This window comes from Rhinolophus ferrumequinum, chromosome 19 (genome assembly GCF_004115265.2).
Source record: "Rhinolophus ferrumequinum isolate MPI-CBG mRhiFer1 chromosome 19, mRhiFer1_v1.p, whole genome shotgun sequence".
Classification (NCBI taxonomy): domain Eukaryota; kingdom Metazoa; phylum Chordata; class Mammalia; order Chiroptera; family Rhinolophidae; genus Rhinolophus; species Rhinolophus ferrumequinum.
The window spans coordinates 19,085,171-19,109,530 of NC_046302.1; the positions used below are offsets into that span (position 1 = coordinate 19,085,171).

The 24,360-nt window shown below is 40.7% G+C and overlaps 1 protein-coding gene and 1 pseudogene across 3 annotated transcripts in view; one reads left to right on the forward strand and one right to left on the reverse strand.

Moving 5' to 3' along the window:
• The window catches only part of ANKRD29 (ankyrin repeat domain 29), a 43,307-nt gene extending 40,823 nt beyond the window's left edge, over positions 1 to 2,484 (reverse strand). For all 3 annotated transcript variants that reach the window (XM_033135620.1, XM_033135618.1, XM_033135619.1), the window contains exon 1: positions 2,321 to 2,484. In XM_033135620.1, the coding sequence (XP_032991511.1) occupies positions 2,321 to 2,341 (21 nt within the window). In that variant the 5' untranslated portion in view covers positions 2,342 to 2,484. The remainder of the gene's footprint in view (positions 1 to 2,320) is intronic.
• Positions 2,340 to 8,179, forward strand: LOC117038708 (Y-box-binding protein 1-like; annotated as a pseudogene).
• The last annotated feature ends 16,181 nt before the right edge of the window (positions 8,180 to 24,360 follow it).

Here is a 24,360-nt window from a genome sequence, read left to right on the forward strand (position 1 = left end):
ATCTGTCAGCAGCTTGATCTTGGACTCCAGCACTGTGAGATATAAAACTCCTCTTGTTTAAGCTACCCCGTCTATAGTATTTTGTTATGGCAGACCGAGCTGATTAGAAATACACTATGTTTTGTTTATGATCAAGTTGATGGACATTTGGGTTGTTTCCAATTCTTGGCAATTATGAATAATATTGCTATGAACATTTGTGTATACGTTTTTGTGTGAACATATGTTTTCATTGCTTTTGGTTACATACCTAGGATTGGAACTGCTGGATGATATGGTAACTCTATGTTTAACTTTTTGAAGAAATGGTCAGACTGTTTTCCAATATGACTGCATCATTTTACCTTCCTACCAGCAATGTACGAGGGTCTCTCCACATCCTTGCCAACACTTGTCAGGGTCTGTTTTGTTGATTACAGTCACCCTCGGGGGTGTGAAGTGGTATCACATTGTGGTTTACATTTGCATTTCCCTGATGGCTAATAATGTTGAGCATCTTTTCAGTGGCTTATTGGTCATTTGTATATTTGATGGAAATGTGTATTCATATCCTTTGCCCACTTTAAAATTGGGTTGTCTCTTTACTGTTGAGATGTCTATCATCATTTAAAGATGCTCAAGTCTCTACTATTTGAAAACAAACAAGTCTGAACTCCACTGCAGCCACTGTTTCCTGCAGAATTTTTTGAAAGAGTTCTTTACACGTGTGGTTTCCACCCATTTTCTTTTCAAGCTATTGCAATCTGGCTTTTAAACCCGACACTTCACTGCAACTGCTCTCATCAAGGTCACCAGTGGCTGTTTCGTTACCAAATTCAACAGACACTTTTCAGTTGTTTGCCTGTTTGATTTCTTTGTGGCATTTAACTACAAGTCGCTCTTCGTGTTTATTGAAAGGCTAGAGATTCTTGGCTTAAATGCCAGCACATGCTTCTAAATGTTCTCATACATCTCTGGCTGCTGCTCAGTTTTTTTCAATGGGCTTCTCTTATTCTGCTCATTCTTAAGTCTTGATCTTCAAGGTCCTCAGTCCTCTTATTTTCCACCTTTACACGGTCTCACTAGGCAATCACATGCATTCCTGTGCGTTCAATTACCACTTAACACTGCTCACTCTAGCTCCTGCCCAGACTACCCTCCTGAGCTCCTGGTTTGTACCTGTGTCTAAGCAACATCTCTACTTGGACTCTCATCAATCCTTACACTTGACACATCCCAAGCTGAACGTTTTCTCCTTACCTCTCTGGCCTTCCCTAACTCCGTGAAAAACATCGGAGTTACTGAATTCTGCAGATTTAAAATTTTTAAGTGACTCATATTTGTCTACCTCCTTCCATCTTTGACACCTGTGCCCTAGTCCAGTACTGCTTAATAAGATGACCCCGACATCCTCCTGATTGGGCTCCTAGCTCCACTCTCTTTTCCAAACTGTACCCAGAGATATTTCTAACGTGCAAATCTCACCATGTCATTCCTCCGCTTACAGGAGCTACTTGTAGGAGACGGGATTATAGTGACTTTGGAGCCAGACACACTAGGATTTCAATCTTAACACCATTCATTTACTGGCTGCAGGACTGTAGGAGGAGTTAACTTCTCCATGTTTTAGCTTTCTTGTTTCAAAAAAGAAAAGAGCCACGAAAGTACCATCTCATGGGTCTTCCTGAGGTTAAGAAGATGCGCCTTGATGCCCTTGGTTCAGAGTCAGTAGGCACATTTTAAGTGCTCAATACATTTAATTATTATTTTTATTAAAATTTTTCAATAAAGGCAAATCAGTTAACCTGACTTTCATCCTTAAAAAGAGGAGGTATAATGGAATGACTTTAATGAACTCTTAAGAGAAGGCTCCTTTGGACACCGACGCCTGGTAATGGACTGCAGTTCCACTCTGTGCTGGTCACTCAGCTTCAGTGTCCAAAAGAGCTAAGTACTCTGGTGAGGAGGCAGCAGCGGTGCTGCTGGCATTCCGAAACGAGGACGCAGGAAAGCGCTGCTCCAGGCCTTCTTCCCCGCCCCCGCCCCCGATTGTTACCCCGGCGACAGTCCCCGCCGCCCCTTCGCCCTGCGGTCAGGCTCACCAGACCTGCAGCCGTAAGTATCGAAAGCCTTTCGAGCAAAGCCCACACAAACCAAACTACAAACCACAGGAGCCATCCCAGCCTGGTAGCTTCCTCCGGTCCCCCGCCCGCACCCAGGGCGGCGCCCACCCCACCCTGCGGGCTCCGCTGCGGCGGCGGGGCGGTCTCTGCGTGCGGGCTCTGCCATCGCAGGTCTCTCGCTCCGCCCGGCACTCCCTCCCGGAGCCCGCGGTGCTCACCTTGAAGGACATCGTGCACATGCCCGCGGCCGCCCCAGCGGGACGGGCGCGCTTCCGGCTCCGGGCGCCCGCCCCAACTCAGCCACCCTTCTCCCGCCGCGTTCCGCAGAGGGGCGGCCTCCGGCGCCGCGCGCTCCCGCCTCCGCCCTGTCCCGCAGCAGCCGCAGCAGGCAGGAGGGGAGGGCAAGGGGAGGTGGGGGAGGGGAGGGGAGGGGATGGAGGGGATGGAGGGGAAGGGAGGGGAAGGGAGGGGCAGGGATGGGAGGGGGGGATGCACGCACGCATGCCCTCCGCATATCTGCCTCACACTCCAAACTCTGCACGCAGTGTGCTCGCCACACACACACACACACACACACACACACACACACGTTCATGTACACCACCACTCCACACTCGCCCTCACACCCACACATCTCTCACATGCACACTTACTCTCTCACACACTCCAAACTCTGTACTCACTCTCCACGTTCCACACACACAATGCTATCCACACGCTGACACTTCTCACACACTCACACTCTCAATACACACACTCCATGAGCATCCACATTCTCCTTACACACACGCACCCACACACACTCCAAACTCCGCACACATTGTGCGATTGCGTATTTCACACACAGGTTCACGCAGGTTCACATCACATATACACACTACACACACACACCCACACTCACACATACACATCTTTCAAAAGAACGTGGTCTGCATCAGAGGTCTCTTAACCTCCCTTATAGTACAAATATGATGATATAAATGAAACATAAAAAAAAATTCACCATCATCCCACCACCCTTTCTAATAATTATTTTCTTCTTTCTCTTTTTCTTTCTTTCTTTCCTTCCTTCCTTCCTTCCTTCCTTCCTTCCTTCCTTCCTTCCTTCCTTCCTTCCTTCCTTCCTTCTCTCTCTCTCTCTCTCTCTCTCTCTCTCTCTCTCTTTCTTTCTCTCTCTCTCTCTTTCTCTCTCTCTCCCTCCCTCCCTCCCTTTCTTTCTATCTTTTTCTTTTTCTAATTTTTTTCCTTTCTCTTCCTTTTCAAAAAAAATCTGGTTTTATATCTATTTTTTCCCTCCTGGAGAAAGATCCAGGAAACAAATCTTTTGAATGAATGAGTAATAAGTGCTATTTCTCCCTTTGAAGATTAAGGGCAAAATTTGAAATACTGTATACTCATAGTTCTCCTTTTGATTACACCTTTTGTGCTGTAGTCCGATACATATTGCTTGCTGCCCGCCCAGGATTGGTTTGGGGGAAATGAAAGTGGGAGAGTCATATTTTTTTAATTGAAAAACTATATTGTTTTAAACTATAAAAGGCAATAGTAGCCTTTCTAGAAAGTTCAGAGTTAAAGTGGATGTCTCTCACCCTCACACTATGGGAATCCACTCTTTCTCCACCTCACCTTTGTGCCTCCTTCCCTCTTCTCAACTGAATTTGTAATGAATATTTAAAGTTAAAAAATAAAACTACACATAAAAGTTAATAATGACAATAAAAATGTCTACCCAGTATGGCTAAATTGTATTAATTTTTGTTTAAAATAATTAAAAAATAAAAATTCCAAAAATTGATAGAAAATTTCAGTTTTTAAATCAAGAAAGACTCAAAACCTTTTCCTAGCTTTGAGTGTGGATGAGACAGTTTTGAAGTTGCCACACATCATTAGATAAGATGAAGCATTGGAGGTTTTGCTTTAATAGTTTTGATAAACAGAAAGAAGAAAGGAAAAAAATTAACATTTTGAGTGTGATCTATGTACCAGGTGCTTTCCTTTAAAAAAAAAATCCTATGAGGTGGGGATTATGCCCATCCCATAGATGAAAAAACTAAGGTTCTGAGAGATGAAGTAATTTGCTAATGAGTGACGGGCTAGACCTTTAATTAAGTCTGTCTGGCTCCAAAACCTGTTTCCTTTCCACTGCCACACTTGCTGCTCCAAGTTGTTTTTGGCAGTGCATCTCAGGCCAGGCTGCTGACAGGATTCTTGTCAGTCACAGGAAAGAATGTGCCTGCACACCATCCCACACACCTGGCTAAGCGCATCTTATAAAAAAGCCCCCAACCAGAATAAAACCCTCATGATCACAGCCAGCAACGCCTTCTAAAGTGGCCTACTCCAAAACGTAGGAATGGCCCACCAGGTTTAACACCTATTTATCCAAATCATTTCTCACTACCCCAACAGTGTCTCTATCCTTTTCAGAGGATTCCCCTTGTTACCACCCTCCCTCCTATACCTATGGCTCTCTTCTCTCTCCCCTCTCCAGTCTGTCCTAACCCAAATCCTGACCTACCCGGGGTTACTCCCAGCTCAGGTCCCCTTCCTGCACCCTGCCCCTCAGCCATCTCTCTCCCAACTTTGTTGAGCTCCTGCCTTAATTCCACTCTGCACAATATCCCTGAACCCTTTATTCTAGAAGGTTTGGTATTGCTCTCAAATTCACTTCTGTTACTTTGGCTCTTCCAGCAGAGTTTAAATTCTTCAAAATCAGGTTTTGTGTCTTATATGTCTTTCATTTTCTTCAGGGGATAGTTTATGGCTGGAGATGGTACGTGGTCAAAACTTATTGTTTATTTTCAAGGGATAGTGTTCTTTATATCTACTGGGTCAGAAGGCCCACCACTCCTTCCACAGACATCTGTGACTCAAATGCATGGACATCCATGTTCATCTTAAATGAGGCCATACTCATTATGACGTTGGGTTCACACTAGCACAGACTGTAGTGTGTTTGGCCTTGATTTTCCACTGTCCCAGTTTATGCTCCAACAGGATTTGCTCTAGACAGAACTGTGAAGTAGGTCAGGCTGATCTACTGAGCCCTCTCCTCTTTTTGTCATGAGGCCCCTTCACCCGAACTACCCTGGACAACTTGCCTACTTCCCAACCACATCTCCCAGCTGGTTAGCTCAGTTTCTCCTTTTGAAATTTACACTAGAGGAGGCTTCGTTCAGTGGGGAATACAGCAGACACCACATTTTCCTGCCCCACCATCTATTTCCCCCTTCCCTTTCCCTATCAAAACATTAGATATGCTCAGGCATCTACTGCATTCCATCTTGGGGTATATTTCAGGGAGCACAACCCTTTTTCTGTCCAAAGCTCTCTCATTTAGGCTGGTGTAGGCATGTGACAAATTCTGACCTCTGAGACACAAGAGGGGGTGTTCTGGGGGCATCTGAGAAAGGGTTCATTGTTTCTAAGAGAGAAACCCAGGAGGAGAAAGTCCTTTCTTGCTTGGGACACTGTCCTGTATGGATCCGATGCCTGAAATGCTGCAGCCACCTTGTGATCATGGGGGGAGCTATCCCATGAGGGTGGCAGAACAAACACATGGTGTCACTAAGGTCTGTGTTGACCAACTGGGGCTACCCTGCCCCTAGAACTCTTGTCATTTAAGGCACTTTATGTTGAAAGTTCTGATACAGGGTGAGAATGGAAGCAAGGGGTGACGGACAAAGGGTCATAAATGTTAGCCACGTTGATTAATGTACATTATGTGCTGGCTAGCATTTTTAACATGGCACTGAATGTTATTCTCACTCCAATCCTATGTGAATGCTATTATTGATGATGAAACTGAGACTCAGAGTGGGTGAGAAATTTGTTCATGATCACAAGGACCAAACGTAGGAAAGTGGTATTTGAACCCAGGCAAATTTGAGAGTGGAACTCCTCCCTCCATTATGCTGTCTTACCAGGTTTGTATGCAGATGTTTGTTGAGTAAATGTCAGAAAGAAGTTTCCCGTTCTGCATTTTCTGACCTTAGGGTTATAGATAATATCCCTCAGAATAAATGAATTGCTAACAGTGCAAGAAGAAGGGACTGGAGCACTAAATGCAAGCCATACTCCTAGATTTTGATTATTACCTTTGATAGGCAATATCCCTACCGTTGTTGTCTACTCAATATTCTTACGGTGGGATCTTTTAGCCTAGTCAAATTATTATTTTTTTTCAGATGACAAACCCAGAATATAAAAGGAAGAGAAAAAAAGGCCAAGGTAACAACTTTTAGGTGCTATCCACGTCGCAGGTGTCCTCTAGGCAATTACCCACAGAATTACCAGAATGGGGGAAAAAATGAGGGATGGAGAGTGCTCCAGAAGGCCAGGCTCAACAGTGCTGACCTTACTGCAGGTGAGGGTTCCCACCTTACTAACTTCAGAGTCCCCGTGGGCGTCCACCACAGTATTCCAACCGTCCTGTGCAGGGAGAAGTGATCGAGCGTGCTGACAACCAGGGTACAAGAGAACAAGGCAGACCAGTGAGACAATATGTATTGAGGCTATAGACCACGATTCATAGGAGCTCTCCTCGCTAAAGACAGCCTAGAGAGGATGGCAGTAAGAAGATAAGGAAAATCAAGGAGATGAGACCGAAGGTCAGCAGCCACCTCAATGTTGCCACTGCCATAATTTCAATTACCGATGCAGATGCCCAGAAAACCCTAAACCACAAAATGGCAAAGAGACAAAAGCAGCCGCTCCATTAGCTGAAAATTCGCCAGCTCCCGAGGCTGAGAGGACGGACGGGACCGAGTAAATGCTGGGTTACCATTTCTACCATCATCTGGTTTCGTCATGCAACAAGAAGATATGAATATGAAATTCCAGCAATAAGAAATGAACTAAAGATTGGAGCTAAGGACCTTAAGTGCTTGTTTTGTGCCCATTGACCAGATAACTAGAACTGTCTGCATTATCTATGCAGCATGGGGTTTCTGTTATTTTTATCTGAAGACGTCTCCTTTTGGTAATGAAAAATGTGTTTTTTTAATTTAAAAACAAAAAGTCTGTTTTTTCTCAATACACCTTTAAAGATTTTTAAGTTTCATATCTGGTCAAGTTGAGATTTTTGAGAACTTCGTTTTTAATTTGTAATAAAAGTTTACAACTGTATGATTTTCAAGAAAGTCAACAAACTGCAAGCACCTGTTAATAAAGGTCTTAATTAAATAAAAGAATCCCAGGAAGGGGAGAGTGGAATGACTCCAAGACATAAGTACACAATTTTTGTCCCTACACATCTAGGTGGGATGTGCCTAAAGCCATGGTTTGTCCTGGGCTGTTGTGATTCAGAGAGGTTCAAAGAAAACTACAACATTATCAATAGCCACCACAACAATACCCACTGCGGCAAAATAAAAAAACAAAAACTAACCTGCCAAAAAAATGTGATTTTTGAGCAACCTTAATTTTTATTGTTAATTGAACAACAATTATAGTAGAATCCACTAGCTTATTTTATTTGACATGGAGACTAGGGTAAGGAAGAATAAGCAGGAGAAATTACAAAATATTACCAAGTATGTTTTAAAATCATAATGTATAGATGGTTAACATTCATGAAAACAATCCTTCCACATTTGTATTCACAGAAACTCTCCTGGTTTCTGGCACATAATAAGTGGTATTGATAAATTGTTAAGAGCAGAACTTTGGATCTCTTACTAACTTCCTCATCTTGGAAAAACTTTTGAGTTGGCCTATAAGAAACTAGTTTTCTAGGTCAAAAATCACATGAACTTCCATTTTAACAGGTCAAAATTAGGCAAATATCAGCAATTTCGTATGATTTAAACTAATACTTAATCTCCTTAAATTTTGATTTCCTCATCTATAAAATGGAGATAATAATATAATCTTCCTCATGGATTGTTGTGGTGATTAAAATAATTTAATGCATGTAAAGCTTGTAGCATTGTGCCTGACAACTGCCCATTGACTGCTAGCTATTATTATTATTGTCATTGCTATTATTATGTCAAAAATGTAAATTGAATGAATCAGTGCATGTATGAATGGAAAATAATTTAAAATTAATGCCATTCTTCAACCAACTGAATGGGAGAAAGTATTTGCAAATCATATATCTGATAAGGGGTTAATATCCAAAATATATTGAAAAAAACTCATATAACTCAATAGCAAAATAAATAACAACAACAAATACAATCTGACTTAAAAAATGGGCAGAACATCTAAATAGACATTTTTTCCCCAAAAAAGACATACAGGTAGCCAACAGGTACATGAAAAGATGCTCAATATCACTAATCATCAGGAAAATGAAAATCAAAACCACAATGAGCTATCTATCATCTCACACCTGTTAGAATGGCTATTGTCATAAAGACAAGAAATAACAAGTGTTGTCAAGAATGAGGGGAAAAGGGAACATTGTGCACTGTTGGTGGGGATGTAAACCAGTGCAGCCACTGTAGAAAACAGTATGGAGGTTCCTCAAAAAATTAAAAGTAGAACTACCATATGATCCAGCAATTCCATTTCTGGGTATTTATCTGAAGAAAATTAAAACACTAATTTGAAAAGATGTATGCACCCCCATAATCATTGTAGGCAAGGCATGGAAACACTGTAAATGTTCATTGAAGTGTGAATAGATAAAGAACATGTGGTATATATGTATTCAATGGAATATTATTCAGCCATAAAAATATGAAATCTTACCATTTGTAAGAACACTGATGAACCTTTGGGGCATTATGCTAAGTAAAATAAGATAGAAAAAGATATTATCTCACACATGCAGAATCTAAAACACAATACAAAACAAACAAACAACAAGCTCATTGATACAGACAAAAGATTGGTGGTTGCCTGAGGTTGCAGGTATGTGTGTGGGAGGTAAGCAAAATGGGTGAAGGGACTGAAAAGGTACAAATTTCTAGTTATAAAATGAATAAGTCATAGGGATGTAATATACAGCATAGTGACGATAGTTAATAATACTGTATTGTACCAGGGGTGCCAAAAAATGTATACAAATGGACACTTTTGTCATCGTTGCTCAAGCAGTAGTTCGCCGTAATCAGAAGTGTCTGGATGCTGATGGTAACCACTTTGAGCACCTCTTGTAATTGCAGAAGTCAAACGTGACTTGTATTCATCTTTTGTTATTGGTATGTATTGAGTATTACAATTTTAATAGTTTTTTTCCTTTCTTAAAATGTGTATACATTTTTTTGGCACCCTCTGTATATTTGAAAGGAGCTAGCAGAGTGTATCTTAAAAGTTTTCATTACAAGAAAAAACATTTGTAACCATATATGGTGATGGATATTTACTGGACTTACTGTGGTGGTCATTATTGCATTATACACTTGAAACTAACATAATGTTATGTCAATTACACCTCAGTAAAAAAGTCAATGTCACTATTATCCTGATGAAAATAATTAAAAATTTCTTGAATCTGATATTAAAGGATGACATGGTCCTAAGTCCTGGTCCTGGTGTGGCTTTGTATGAAGATTCCACTGTACCCCTTTTCCCTAGGGAGCAGGAGGGCCACAATGACACAGAGAAACTTAACAAAATGGCCCAACTTTCCCCCAAGTAGCCGATAGCCAACCAGTTGTTTTTCACTCTTTGAATTTTGGTACACACTAGTAATTTTGCTTTTATTATCCATTATAGTGATTTAACAAGATGTTAGATTTCCTTCACTTCCATGATAAGAGTCGGCGATGCTATCTTGGGGGCCAGATGCCTTTGGCACTGCTCCATCAAATGCTTTGCAGTTTAAAACTTTCCATGATGAATGTGAGCTATATGTGGCAGTGTTTCTGGGAGCCTAATCTGTGACCCAGTGGACTGAGAACTGTGGTAGAAATGCCAGCTTCAGGAGCCTTCATCTCCCAGTCAGATGTCTAGATTTTGCCTGAAGTGTTTGATTTTCATTTGGGTGTTTAGCGTTATTGAGTAACTCTCAGCTTTCTCGGCTTCCAACATTTGTTTAAAGAGAGTTAATAATTGGAAAGTACCCTATCACTAATCTGGCCCTTGGGAATAAAAGCATCTATTATGGATGGCCCAGAAGTGGTGCCTCCTAACTGAAGCCGCTTTCAACATTCCACTGAGGCTTTAAAGTATCCATGCAAGAACATTATATTTTAATATAACGAGGACCCTGAATGCTAACCAACTGAAATCTCAGTCTTACATTTTATTATCAAATTGCTAAACCCATAGGGGCAAACACGTAGCAGACACACACAGACTTAGTTCTAAGTTGCAAAGTTGGCACTTGTTTTGCTTAATCTTTACTTGAACCAAAACGGTTTAAGAGAAGCCAAAAAAGCTGAGTTTAGTCCTTAGGGAAAATGGGCTAGAAGACTCTCATGCTATGGAAATTCTCTCACAGCCTTACATGGGAGCAAGAATGAACTTCAAATTTAATTTTGTTTGTGGAGAAAACAAATTCCTTCCTCCACAGTTAAAAATGCAGAATATGATATTTTTGTTAGCATTTGACTTTGGGGGTCCTTATTTGGCATTGTGTAGCAATGTATGAAATTGTGTCTTAAAAACTGTGTAAATCTCAAGTGTGGCAGGATACTCATTCTTTCAGTGAGTGTTCCTTGGTGGGCTTCTTACAGCTTAGGGGTAGGGTGAAACTGTAGTGTTACAGGAACTTCGGTGAGACTGAACATTATAAGCCACGTGGAATCAGGGACCGTGTTCACCTCATTCTCTTTGCAGCCCCAATGCTAAGTCCTACCCCCAGCACGTAGTAGGTACTCACATGGTAGGTACTCACTGAGCATTTCTGAATGAATGAGTGAATGAATGAATGAATAAATGAATTCTCATAGATGATCTGAGGATCCACAAGCTTCTCGGATATGGAACCAAAGTTTCTGACATTCTTTTCTCTAATGAGATTTGGAATCTGTGTTTGTGTGGTTCTTCTCTTATTCAGGAATCTGAGGCATATGGCTACTAGCTTGTAAGGGAGGCCACTGAGTAGGCAACAATAAAAAACATCACTCTATTTTAGCTACTGCCTGGTAGAACAATCATTATGGCTTCACTGAAAAGAGAGCCTGCCCACCCCTCCCCCAAAAGACCTCTCATGACTTGTTCCCAACATGGAGCTGGAAGGTGCCTGGGGGTCCTGAAAGTTATTGCTAAGGGGCCATAACTCCTTCTTTATTTGAGTCTCTGTGTGTGTTAAATTAACTGATATTCTGTGTATGTATATGTAAGTTGTGTGTGTGTGTGTGTGTGTCGGCGGGAGGGTTCTCTGGAATTTTGAAGTCGAAGGAGGGACCTTACGCTTGTACAGGATGCCCCTTATACTCTCCATTCCCCCAGAGGTAAAACTCAAACTAAGCTGAGGTCACAGCCCTTTATGAGGTCCTGCTGGCTTTGATGCCTTTTATGTAGGTGTGGGATTCTCAGTTCCCCCAGCAAGTTGAAGGGAGCTATAGAAGGAACCCTAAACAAAAAGTGGAAGGGTATGGGGGAGAAATCCAAGTGATTTTATTGGAAAGAGAAGTGTTGGCAGAAGTTCCTAGAAGAGCCACAACCAAACATGGTTTCTACACAACGGTTCTTATAATATCTGCCTTCAGTCTGGCGCCAGCAGTATGACACCACGGTGCTATGCCAATCCCAGGATGGGATCAGTGCCCTAAGCTGTTCACAGATAGGGCTCAGCAGGTGGACTGAGGGCCAGTCCACTCTGGCTCAATCCTGGGGTTAGTCCAGCTCACCGAGGGGGCAGGGATCCAGGGAGCCCTCGACAAAAATAAAGAAACCTGGAGGCTGGTGCTATGTTCTGAGGGTCTGGGGGGGACAGTAGGTAGTGGGCAAGGCAGACAATCTGACCAGAGGATCTCAGGGCAGTGAGAGCTTCCATAGGACTCCTGACAATCCCTCCAAGACTCTGAGGCTCTGGCAAGATAAAAAGTGGGCAGCAGAGAGCTACCGTGTTTCCCCGAAAATAAGACCTAGCCAGACAATCAGCTCTAATGCGTCTTTTGGAGCAAAAATTAACATAAGACTTGGTCTTGTATTATGTTAGATAAGACCCGGTCTTATATTATAGTAAAATAAGACCGGGTTGTATATTAATTTTTGCTCCAAAAGACGCATTGGAGCTGATTGTCCGGCTAGCTCTTATTTTCGGGGAAACATGGTACATCCAGTAGAGGACGTCAGCAGGTAGAAGTAGAAATGTGATCTCTAAGGACTGATGCTTAATGGAAAGAACAAAGAAAGCTTCCGGGTTCTGAGAAATCAGAATCCTAGGCAGGAGCTGGGACAGAAATTCAGACACAACAGATCTTGAGATCTGTTTCCAGAATTGGCCATAAAAATACCAATAGCTAGTGGAAGCATTACTACCTATATGTGGGCTTTGCATTAGATACTTTATAATGACAGCTTCATTCAATATTCACAAATCTCACGCCATAGGTAAAATTTTCAGATGAAGAAACCGAGACTTAAAGAGGTTAAAAAACTTACCCAAACTCACAAAGTCACAGAAACTGGTAGATGGGGGAGCTAGGACTTAACTCCATGTCTGTAACTCTATGGACTGTGGGTTGACTATTATACTGCACTGCATGGTGGGAGCTTGGTCGGGGGAGCAGCGAGGGGCAAGGTGAAGGGCAAATGACAGTGAGGACCAACTGGGGTCAGTCCAATCCTGCAGCAGACGTGTTCACGTACCTCATGACATTTAACCTTCACAGTGTCCTAGTTCTCATTTTGCTTTTTGGGTTTTTTTCCAGATGAGGGATCCAAAACATATAGAGACTAAGTGGCTTGCCTAAAATCACACAGGAAGGGGACAATAACCCAATTAATGGGCCTGGGGTACATGTCAGAGCAAAACCAACAGCAAGCCTGCCCTGAGGCTGATGTGCCATTGGGGAAGAAGAATGTAATACCTGCTAGACATTCAGGCCTCTTTAATCTGAAACCTGAGTTAGTAAAGGTCCTCTAGTATAGGGAGCAATTTTGAAGACACACAACTTCAAGGAGTCTGACTTCCTGTATGAAGTGTAAGGAGTGGCTTTCACCCGATATAACCCAACAGTGCATTTATTCTTCATAACAAATGAGTCATGGATTTAGTCCTTACATTGAGTTGAACACCTTACACCCATCTCTCTGCTCAAAGGCAGCTAAATCAGTAGGTGCTATTATGGAGTAAGTGAAAGCTAATTTTAACTTTAGCATACGTGTCATTTCTTCTGAGTTCTCTAAACTTGGGTATAATTTATTACTCATAAGCTAAGAGACTTAGGCAGGTTATGTCATGTCCTTATAAAAAAGGTTGTAAAACTCTGACTTCTTGTACTTATATGTACAATTGAGTGAGTGGTAAAGATTTAACATAATATCAGAGCGTCATAGGATTAGAAACTATTCATCAAGCAAAAATCAATTTATCAACAAATGCTTTTTGACTGCCTACTCTGGGTCCCATCTTGTCTCAGGCTGGAGGCTGGAAGGTCATTTGGAGAGGTCATTTAGCCTCGTGCTTCTTTAACTATTTGTGAAGAAAGACCATTAAAAAAATTCCAATCCATTGTTGACCAATATTTTTTAATGTAAAATAAAACTGGGTTATGAGAAAAGTGATCACATAATTTCATGTCTATATGCAATAATACATAATTTTATAAAATATAAGATTGCTAAGAAAGTTTATAAACACTCTCAATTTTTGTACTTTTCTCATTGCAACAACAGTTCATGGACTGGTCCACAGACCACCTTTCGAGTAGCACGGATTTAAACTAGGTATGACCACCCTGAAACTACCTCAACAACTGAAAAACCAGCTCTTGCTGCTTTTTTCTTCAATTGTTATTGCTTTTTTTTTTTTTTTTTTTTTTTACATATCATGTTAATGGAATTTCCAATGTTTGTTGAAATTCTTAAAGAAGCTCTTTGATTCAAGGTAAACCACACTTTCCTAACTAAGAAATAAGGGAGAAATGCTTCCTTCAAAGATCAACCTATAAAAGGCACATAAAGAATGAAAGAAGGAAATGTAAACTATAACACCAAGCTGAGGGAAAAAATGAGGCCAGTGCTATGCTTGAGAGGGAGGATCACAAATAATCAAAAACCTACCTTCAGAGAAAAACTTTGACTTACAGATAGTTATGAAAGAAGTATCTGACCATGTGAAATTCACATAGATACAGAACGAAGAAATCTATTTCTATAGAACTGTCCTTTCTGGCACTGTTCTTGATGCTGTGGCAGAAAACATATTCACAAGACCTTTTTTTTTCTTTGACTTGTAATGAAGTTAACAGAGCATTTTGGCAAGAGTAAAAAAGAGGGCACAAAACTCATGAGATCAAATTTTTCTTTTCCCTAGATACTGAACCAGGAGCAAAAGCCAGAAAAGACAAAGAAAAAGTAAGGAGAGATAAACTTAATTTGTTTTAAAGACATTACTACATAGAAAAAAATTCTAAATGTGAAAGTCAAATTCTAAAATCCCAATTTCTAAGAAGTGTCTAGAAGTAAAAACTTCCTCACACTAATTAATAAACAGTAGTCTATGTTTCACTTTTAATCTAACTCAAAGTATTTAAGAATGGAACCTGCAAATAGTAGGTGATATTTTTCAGTTCATATTGATGAATTAGAAGAGACAAAATTCTGAGTGTTGTGGTTGTGTATTAGTACATAATAAACCAATGCTAAAATCAGTGGCTTAAAACAACAACTCTTTATTTGCTCATGGTTCAGCAATCTGGGCTGGGTTCAGCTGTGCACTTCTGCTGGTCTCCACTGGGGTTTCTCATGCAGGTGCCTTCGCTGGATGGTTTAAATGGGGCTGTAATAAGCTGGCTTTACTCATGTGCCTTGCATGGTCTCACATATTCCAGGACCTCTTTCTACGTATCTCTTTTCTCCAGCAGGCTAGACTTCCTTACAGCATGGAATCTGATTTCCAAGAGGGAGAATTCTAAGATGTTAAGTGCTTATCAAATTTCTGCTTGCATCACACTTGCTAATGTCTTATTTGCCAAAGCAAGTCACAAGACCAAACTCAGATTCAATGTGGAAGGCACAACGCAAAGGCAGGAATTCTCAGAGGCATGGTTCACTGGAGGCCACCAATGTAATTGTCCATCATAAAATAATAAAAGAATGTTTTTAATAAAAATAAATTTTAAATTATGTAAATACAGATTCTGTTTTTCTGAATAAGACAGAGTTAGGTTACCTGGAAAATACAGCTGATATTCTATAGCTTTATAAGATAGCACCCATATTTGGGGATGTTTTAATGGCTTGTGGGGCTATAAAAACTCAGCAGATTAGACCAACCAAGCCACACGATGAATCCACAAATATTTACTGAGCACCCTTTGAGGCATTATTACTATGCAGACTGGTATGGATTTTCTTGCATTCAGAATACCTGAAATGGAGTTGGAGAATACAAATAGTGAAAATAATGTTGGAAACAAGAGTAAGACAGAATATAAGTGCTAAATTGTTCCATACAGAATATAAAGTAGTAAAGAATTTCAGACTTTTAGTTGTACCTCGTTCTGATGAGGCTTTCAACACATAAAGACATGATCTAAGAGTTGGAATAATCAATTAATAATCCAAGCCTGAGCATGCAAACTTGATGATAGCTACCATCTGGCTCTATTGGTCCTCCTCTCAGGGGTGGAAGATACTGGCTTCATGAATGCAGAGAACAAAGGAAATCAGCCACCTAAGACTTTCTCAAATCTGAGTCCTTGTACTTTGAAAACACTGGTGCCTTGCAGGTCAACTTTGCAGCATCTGTCTAGTTCTTTTTGTCTTTAGCAATTTACAATCTGACCATAGTGCTTCATTCAGCTGTACTGGGAGAGGGTGACAGCTGAATAGTTGTCTGAATGATGGAGAATGTGATGGCATTTAGAGCAACGTGAGGTACTGAAAAGCAAGGAAGAAAGAATACTGATTCAACACCTACTTGTATTCTAGACACTCTGCTAGACTCTGGGGCTGAAAAATGAATTAAACTTGGTGCCTGCACAAAAAGAGTTAATAGTCTAATAAGTAGGCAGATCTAAATGATACAATAGAGACATGAATAATATGCTGTACAAATACAAACACAGTTACAGGTGTGGCCAACTCTGAGAGCAAAGGGAGAGTTTTGGGTAAGGCTAAGGAAAGCCTGTCAAATAAGGTGATGCCTGAGGTAAATTTTGAAGAATTAATTGTAGTTATACAAGTTCCTAAGGTGGAGAAGGGCATTCTTGACAGAAGATATAGCCATGTGCAAAGTCATGGAGACACACTGAGGAATGGAAAATTGATGAGGATGGAGAATAATGAAGGCAAGTGAAAGAAAGAGGGAAGAAAGGAAGGCTAGGGCCAACTTACAAACCACCCTACTAAGGATTTTAGACTTTATCCTAAGTGATCAGAAACATTAAATGGTGTTAATCAGACACATGATTACATTTACATTCTAGTAACACCACAGCCCAATAGAAATTTCTGTGATGATGAAAATGTTCAATAATCTTCTCTGTTCGGTATGATAACCACTAACCACATGTGGCTGTTGAGCACTTGAAATGCAGCTGGTGTGACTGAGGAACTAAATTTTGTTTTCAAAGATTTTTATTAAAATATAGCTAACACACAATATTATTATTAGTTTCAGGTGTACACAGTAATTATTCAAAATTTATATACCTAAAGAAGTGATAACCGCAAGTCCAGCAACAATCTGACACTTACAATGCTATCACAATATTACTGACTGTATTCCCCATTCTGCACATTACATCCCCATGACTACTTTGTAATAACCAATTTGTACTTCTTAATTCCTCCCTCGCCCTTTATTTAACCTATTCCCAACCCCCCTTCCATCTGGCAACCATAAAAATGCTCTCTGTATCTATGCATTTGTTTCTGTTTTGTTTGTTTGTTTATTTTGTTCTTTAGATTCCACATATGAGTATAAGCAAAGTCAAATTACATCTGTCTTTCGATGTCTGACATACTTCACCCAGCACAATACCCTCCAGGTCCTTCCATGCTGCCTCAGATTGCAAGAACCCATTCCCTTCCATGGCTGAGCAATATTCCATTGTATATATGTACATATATACCACTTACTCTTTATCCCCTCCTGGGAGGGAACCCACTGCAGGCCAAGTTCTGCTGCAGTCTGTGCTTGGCATGAGCCACAAAGCAATCTGCAGATGGCTGCCACCTGCACTGGGCTTGGAGTTGCCTTGAAAGGCCAAGTCATGCACCAAGGCCAGCTGTCGCTAGTGACAAGCTTAGGGCTGCTCAGCCAGAGGTATGGGACATGCTGAAGCCAGATGCTGCCTGTTTGGGATTTGTTAACCTTTGAGAAATTTTAGGAATATCTGCAGCATGAGGCAATGCAGGCGGTTTATACAGAAAAGCTACTGGAAGTGCCTTGGGTGTGCCTAGAAATGGGGTGGGGTGTGGTCTCAGGGAATCACTAGGGTGGAGCAAACAAAAGGTGATAGCCAACTTGATGGAGACTCAGATATGGCTTCTGCCTGTGTCTGCATGCAGGAAGGAGAGCTCAAAAAAGAAATAATGGCTTCCACCAGCTCCTCCATCCGGGAGAAAGCTAACCCACTGGCCCTCACCCCAAAGCTAGACAATTCAGTTCCTCCCCATATGTCCCTGGCACTTTTTGAGCGCCTGCCCCAGCACTGGAGCTCAGAGTGAATGAGTCTGTCAGTAAACAAGTCCATGTGCAGTCCCTTTAAGAGGAGCTCCTGGGAGTGCAGCAGCTCTCCGTCTCACTCAGCCACAATCTCTGCTGTTTTTCACAGCCAGAAATTGTGGGGACTTCTTTCCCTGGCTCTGAAACCCTGGGCTGGGGAGAGGCTGGGACTACTTGCTCCTCAGGGGAAACCTCTGCAGCCGAGCTATCCCTGATTTCTAATCATCACATGCATGTGTGGAACCAGCCGTCTCCACATCTCTGCCCTTCCCATCAGTCTTGAGGTGGCTTCTTCTGTATAGCCTTAGTTGTAGGGCTTCTGTTCAGCTAGATTTTAGGTGGTTCTCAATAATGATTCTTCTGTGGTTTGGTTGTAATTGATGTGGTGCTGAAAGGAGGTGAGCACAGCATTTATCTACTTTGCCATCTTGACCAGAAATCCTGAGGAATGAAATTTTTAAGTTTTTAATTTAAATTTGAACAGCCACATGTGGTTCTTGGATACCATATTGGACAGCTCAGTTCTCGAAAAGTCCCTCTAGTAGTGTGGAGGATGGATTGGATGAGGGCAAGACCGGAGGGAGTTAGAAGACTTTTAACAATTCAGGTATAAAACAATGTGGTCTCAAATTAAGGCTGAGGCCATGGGAATGGAGTTGAGATGACTAACTTGAGAATTACTTAGGAAATGAAACAAATTTGTTGTCTTATTTGATAAGAGGGAGGAGCCCTGATCATGAGAAGAAGATGGGTACTTGGGAGTAGGGACAAATAAGTTCACTTAAGAGGATGAGTTCAAATCCAGAGGCTATGGAGCTTGGACTGAAATGGTAGGCAGTAGGAACCTGATCTGGCTTGTAATGTTGGTCTTTCTTTACTATGCAAGATAGTAAGCCAGAGAGACTGGAGGCAGAGAGAACAGCTGGGAACTTGATCTTTGCATGGCTGAGGATGGTCTGGACTAAGGTAGAGATAGCAGGAGGGTAGATAAATAGGTGAATTCAGACTATTAGTAATCAATGTCATTTAAACATGAGGGATTACAGAATAAGAACAGTCAATGAGAAATTCATGTTTTCTAGTCTGATAAAGAAAAGGAAAGGAAAGAGAATTAATGATTGTTAAGCACCTATCAACTAGGTGCTATGCTAGATATTTTCACAGAAATCTTATCTCTGGGATACTACACAGATTGGTGTTATCACTGATGGAAATGGATTGTCCAAGGAGAGGGCATGTTAGTAGAGTTCCACTGCATATATTTTGAATATGATTTTTATCCTAAGTGGAAGGTCTACTTTTTCATTGTATTTTTTGTTAAGGAGTTAAGAAAGAGAATTAGTATGTATAGACAGTGAGATTTAAAAAACAGAATCTACTTAACTACTTACATAGTATATTTGACTAATGAGTAGCTTTAAGAGATTTCTTTGATAATGGGTAGTTTCAAGGTACTAGATCTGATATTATTTTATTTGATGCACCATATAAGTGGCAATAGCTAGAAGGACTTTGTCCTTCAAAGTCAACAGGAAAATATTTTAAATAATGTTAAGCAAAAAAGAGTGCAAGCAGCAGACAACAGCTCAACCAAACAGGTGTCTCATGTTATTACTCCAGATAAATCCAAGTAAACCCAGTTCAATATTCCAGCATAGTTTAAAAATAAAACAATAAGCCTACTTAGGTTATGAGACAAGAAAACCAGAAGTTTGCCAAAATTTATGACCCACACGATAGCTTAGTTTTAGAGCCTCAGTTAACTTCTTATTTACCATCGAACATTTAATTATGAGGATCTTCTTCCTGTTTCCATATGTGTAAAAATATTAATTCAAACAATAATAATTCAATCAAAAGTACTAGTTAAGATAACATTAACTACTTAACAGATAATCCTCTGAATCTAGGTGGCTTAAGTCAATGAAAGTATATTTTTCATTAAATAACAGTCTAGTACAGGGGAGTGTGGGGCAAACTTCCACATGGGACCCAGGCTCCTTCCGTCTTATGGCTCTCCATCTCCTAAGGCCTCAGAGCCCTTTTTCTCCTAGCAGGAAAAGAGGTAAAGCATGAAGGATCACACAAGAGGTTTTTATGGACCACTTCTCACTTTTCATCAACTCAAAATCAGTCATGTGACCCCACTTTGCTGCAAGTATGGTGGAAAATGATTCTTTGGGCAGGCAGTCTCTTCTCAGAACAACTTTACACTATAGAAGGAGATTACCAATTCTTAGTAGACAGCTAATCACTTCTATTTCACCATTCCATATTAAATTGCTAGTCCTCATGACTCTTTGGTATTTCTTTTCCTCATCTCTTCATATTATTTCTATACCACTGATTCAGTCCCTCTCTCATCTCCTCCCATGTCCTCAACCTTATGCATGTAATTTAACTCATATTTTCCAGTTGTTTTATAGAGTCTGGCTGTCTAAACAGCTGTGTTCAAAATCCCCTTTGGAATTCTATGAAAAAAACCACAACACTGTATGGGATAAAGAAATAACTAGTAAGTTTCGTGTACATAATTAGATACTCTATAAATCTGAAGTAAAAATGTACAGAAATGAACAAGCTGGATCTACATTGCCTTCTAAGGCATTGCCTTCTAAACTAAATATTGAAGTTAGCACCCCCATTTGTTCTATAAACTGCTCAGCATTAAGAAGGCTACTAAAGAACATTAAGGGATGAGAGATTTCAGTGATTACATGGCTTAAAAAATTATTAGACCTATGTTCTAGGGCTCAAGTGAAATTAATTCAATCTGAATTTTGACAAATATTTACCTCCCTGCGGCTCTGTGTAAGGCACTTCTATGGCTATCTTAAAGGAAACAAAGACAAAAAATCTTTGGGCTAGCTTCTGTCCTCAAAAGTTTATATCCTTTATTGTCAAATAGTCCTCTATTGGGTCAGTTGGGCAAATTCTTACCAAAATACATCTCTGAAGTAATATATTTGGACATGGAAATAAAGTGCTGTGTGGCTGAACACTAGCTGGTGACATATTTTAACACTGCCAGTAGTGACAAATCTTATAGTCATAGAGACTGTTCAACAGGATTGAAATCCTTAAACATAGGATTACCAAAAAGGAGAAAAAAGTGAAAATGATGCAAGAGGACATTTTAGAGGCTGCTTTCTAATTTTCACTGAAAATCTCTGCCAGATAAATTACTAATCTTGTCAGAAGAATGAAGTCTCCATTTCTTAAATCTCTACCAAGCCTGAGCAAGATGATTAATTATTCACTACTTTATTTTTACTCATCCACAAAATGAGAATAAGGGTTTCCACCTACTTAACTTTTAGGGTTAGCTCTGGGCTGATAGGAAAAAATTTCATTGTAAAGAAAAGGTACTATTACATAGGTGTAGGTTTTCTTTTATCCTAGCACTCTTGCTTGTAGTAACACACACCTGTGGTAGAAAAAAGGAATCTTCCTTTTTAAACGTATAAAATTACCTGCTCTGCCCAACCAAATACTTCACATAAGGGCCCAGCTTGAGTGTGTGAAGCAAGAGTTAGAGAGGAAATTCATGCAATTGGAATGTGAATTCTTCATAGGGTCTTTGGCAGAACAAACTACCAGGGAGTGCCCTAATGAGACGTACCAGTGTCAGGGTTCCAACCAAAGCTGGAATCTGCCTGCAGTGAGCAGAAACATTGCTACTGAGAATTCCATTCTGGTTCAGTTAACACTGGGGAATCTAAGTTCAGGAATTGAACTAGACACAGGCCATGTGCCGAGGGAGCCTCACAACTTTCCAGAGAGCCCTTAGATATAGAAACCTGAAGCAGGGAGGCCACACTGAGGGGGAGTGGGGTGAGCTGTGCTGTCATCCCAGGCAGGCACATAGCTGGGTTCTGGATATTATTCCGTGGTTAAGAGGACTTGGGCCAGTCCCTTAACCTTGACTTTTTATCTAGAAATAAAAGTGTGTCGTGTTAGATTTGTGTTTTCCAAAGGCTAGGGGTTTGGGGGGAGGTCTAGGGGCAAGTCTCAGCTTTCTAAATGACTAATAGAAACTCTGCCTTTATTTAGTAGAGTATGGCTGCATAGGCTGATGGAAGCTCACTTTCTTCTCTTTGGGCTGGAATGATTTAAGCTCAGCATGGTCACACTAATGATTTCATGCTATCAAAAGCTTATTTTAGAAACTATATAGATCTTTAAAAGCATGTAAATACTTATTAAGAAATACAGTTTGTGAAATTCTTTCAAAGCAGAAGTCATAGGAGAAGACGAATAAAAGCATATAAAAGTATCTATCTATCTATCTATCTATCTATCATCTATCTATCTATCTATCTTTATAATGATAGAATGGCTGAGTTAAAAAAGATGCTGTCAAACTTAGTGTTTGCAATGAAGCTAAACAATTGGACAGCTGCATGTCACTTATTGTCTAGTTCCTTTTGGTTTTCAAGGGGGAGGCCTCACCAGGTGTGTGGTATTACAAGTAGAATGCCTTTTCTTTTTCTGTTTTGTTTGTATTCTTTTCATTGCTCTTGGTCATCCACATACTGTTATTGGCCTAGAACAATGCCATTGTCATTGTTTTCTCTATGAAGTGATGACAAAAGTGGAAAACTGCAACCTGCCTTAAGTAAAACCAAGACAATGATAAATTGTTGTATTTAACAATACAACTTTAAGAAGAATAGTAATTATAAGCAGGACCCAGGATTTATGATCCCCGTTCATATTCCTAGGAGGACTTGGGAGCACAAAAGGAAAAGCTGCCATATTGGGAAGGAGGTAGAAAGGAAGGAAAAGGAGAAAACCTATCCTTTGAGTTAAAGGAGCACCAGCTGTGAGTATGTCAGTCTAATCCCTGTACAGGGACATTAATGAGTTTGATTATGCCCTTGCAAAAAGACACAGTGAGTTTAACTTCCTTGCACATCTAGGTTCTGGACTCTAGGGAAATTCTTTCCTACAGTGGCATGGCAAGCTGCATTTCCATCTTAAGATCTGAAGGACATAACTATGCATGAATCAGTTCTGAAGTATTGGGAGGGCAGCCAAACCCCAAATTCATTTGTGTTAGTTTTGGGTTTGTTTATACCCAACTATGCATGTCTGTCACACCCACTCCTCTAGGGCTAAGTAAGCTAATAGCTGCTCTTATACTTGGGACACTTCTGCAGCTTTCACATCACAGATGGGCCTCACCCGGTGTCTTTTTCCTCTGTCCTTCTAGAGTCTTTCTAGGAGCATGAACTGAGAATAAGAAGTCCTGGTCTTGCTTATGAGTCCTATTTTTCTTAAAACAGAGGCAAATCGTTTAATTTCTTTGAGCATCATCTTTCCCCATTAAAATATAACAGTCCCATTTTTCCTTCAAAACACAAGTGTGACAGGCTGGCCCGGTGGCTCAGGCGGTTAGAGCTCCATGCTCCTAACGGCGAAGGCTGCCGGTTCGATTCCCACATGGGCCAGTGGGCTCTCAACCACAAGGTTGCTGGTTCGACTCCCGCAAGGGATGGTGGGCTGCGCCCCCTGCAACTAGCAACGGCAACTGGACCTGGAGCTGAGCTGCGCCCTCCACAACTAAGACTGAAAGGATAACAACTTGACTTGGAAAAAAGTCCTGGAAGTATACACTGTTCCCCAATAAAGTCCCCAGTAAAGCCCTGTTCCCCTTCCCCAATAAAATCTTTTAAAAAAAACAACAAAAAAACAAAAAGCACAAGTGTGCCTTATATTTGCTGCTTTAATGTTTAAAAGCACTTGCTCAGACATTCCTTCATTTTAACTTCAAAGCAGCCTTTCTCCCCTCCCCCAACCGAAGTATCATTGTTCTGTTATATCTCCAATGTCTGGGACTGCAGAGGATAGATGCTCCCGGATGCTTGTTCTGGATACATAACTTTTAGAGCGATAACTTTACTAGCAAATATTAACTTTAGATATGTAGCTTTTATTTGATCATCTTTAAAGCTGTTCTCAGTGGGCAAACAACACTTATTGCCCTTTAACATCACGAAGTTATTTTTAAACTGTAATGGCAATGAGAAGTCAATAGTATTACATGTCTTCCGACTATGGAATATAATAACACGCATCAAAGAGAAATATTGTCATTTACAAGTAAATTTGTATGTCATGCTGTTAATTGTTGTCTTTTCTTTTTTCTTTTTTTTTTTTTTTTAAAGATTTTACTGGGGAAGGGGAACAGGACTTTATTGGGGAACAGTGTGTACTTCCAGGACTTTTCCAAGTCAAGTTGTTGTCCTTTCAATTTTAGTTGTGGAGGGCACAGCTCAGCTCCAGGTACAGTTGCCCTTGCTAGTTGCAGGGGGCGCAGCCCACTATCCCTTGCGGGAGTCATGGAGTAGAATGGCAACCTTGTGGTTGAGACCCCACTGGCCCACGTGGGAATCGAACCTGCAGCTTTCGGCTTAGGGGCATGGAGTTCCAACCACCTGAACCACCAGGCCAGCCAATTGTTGTCTTTTATAGCAAAATAGGAAGTTCTCTGAGGAAGAAGACTTGGTTTGA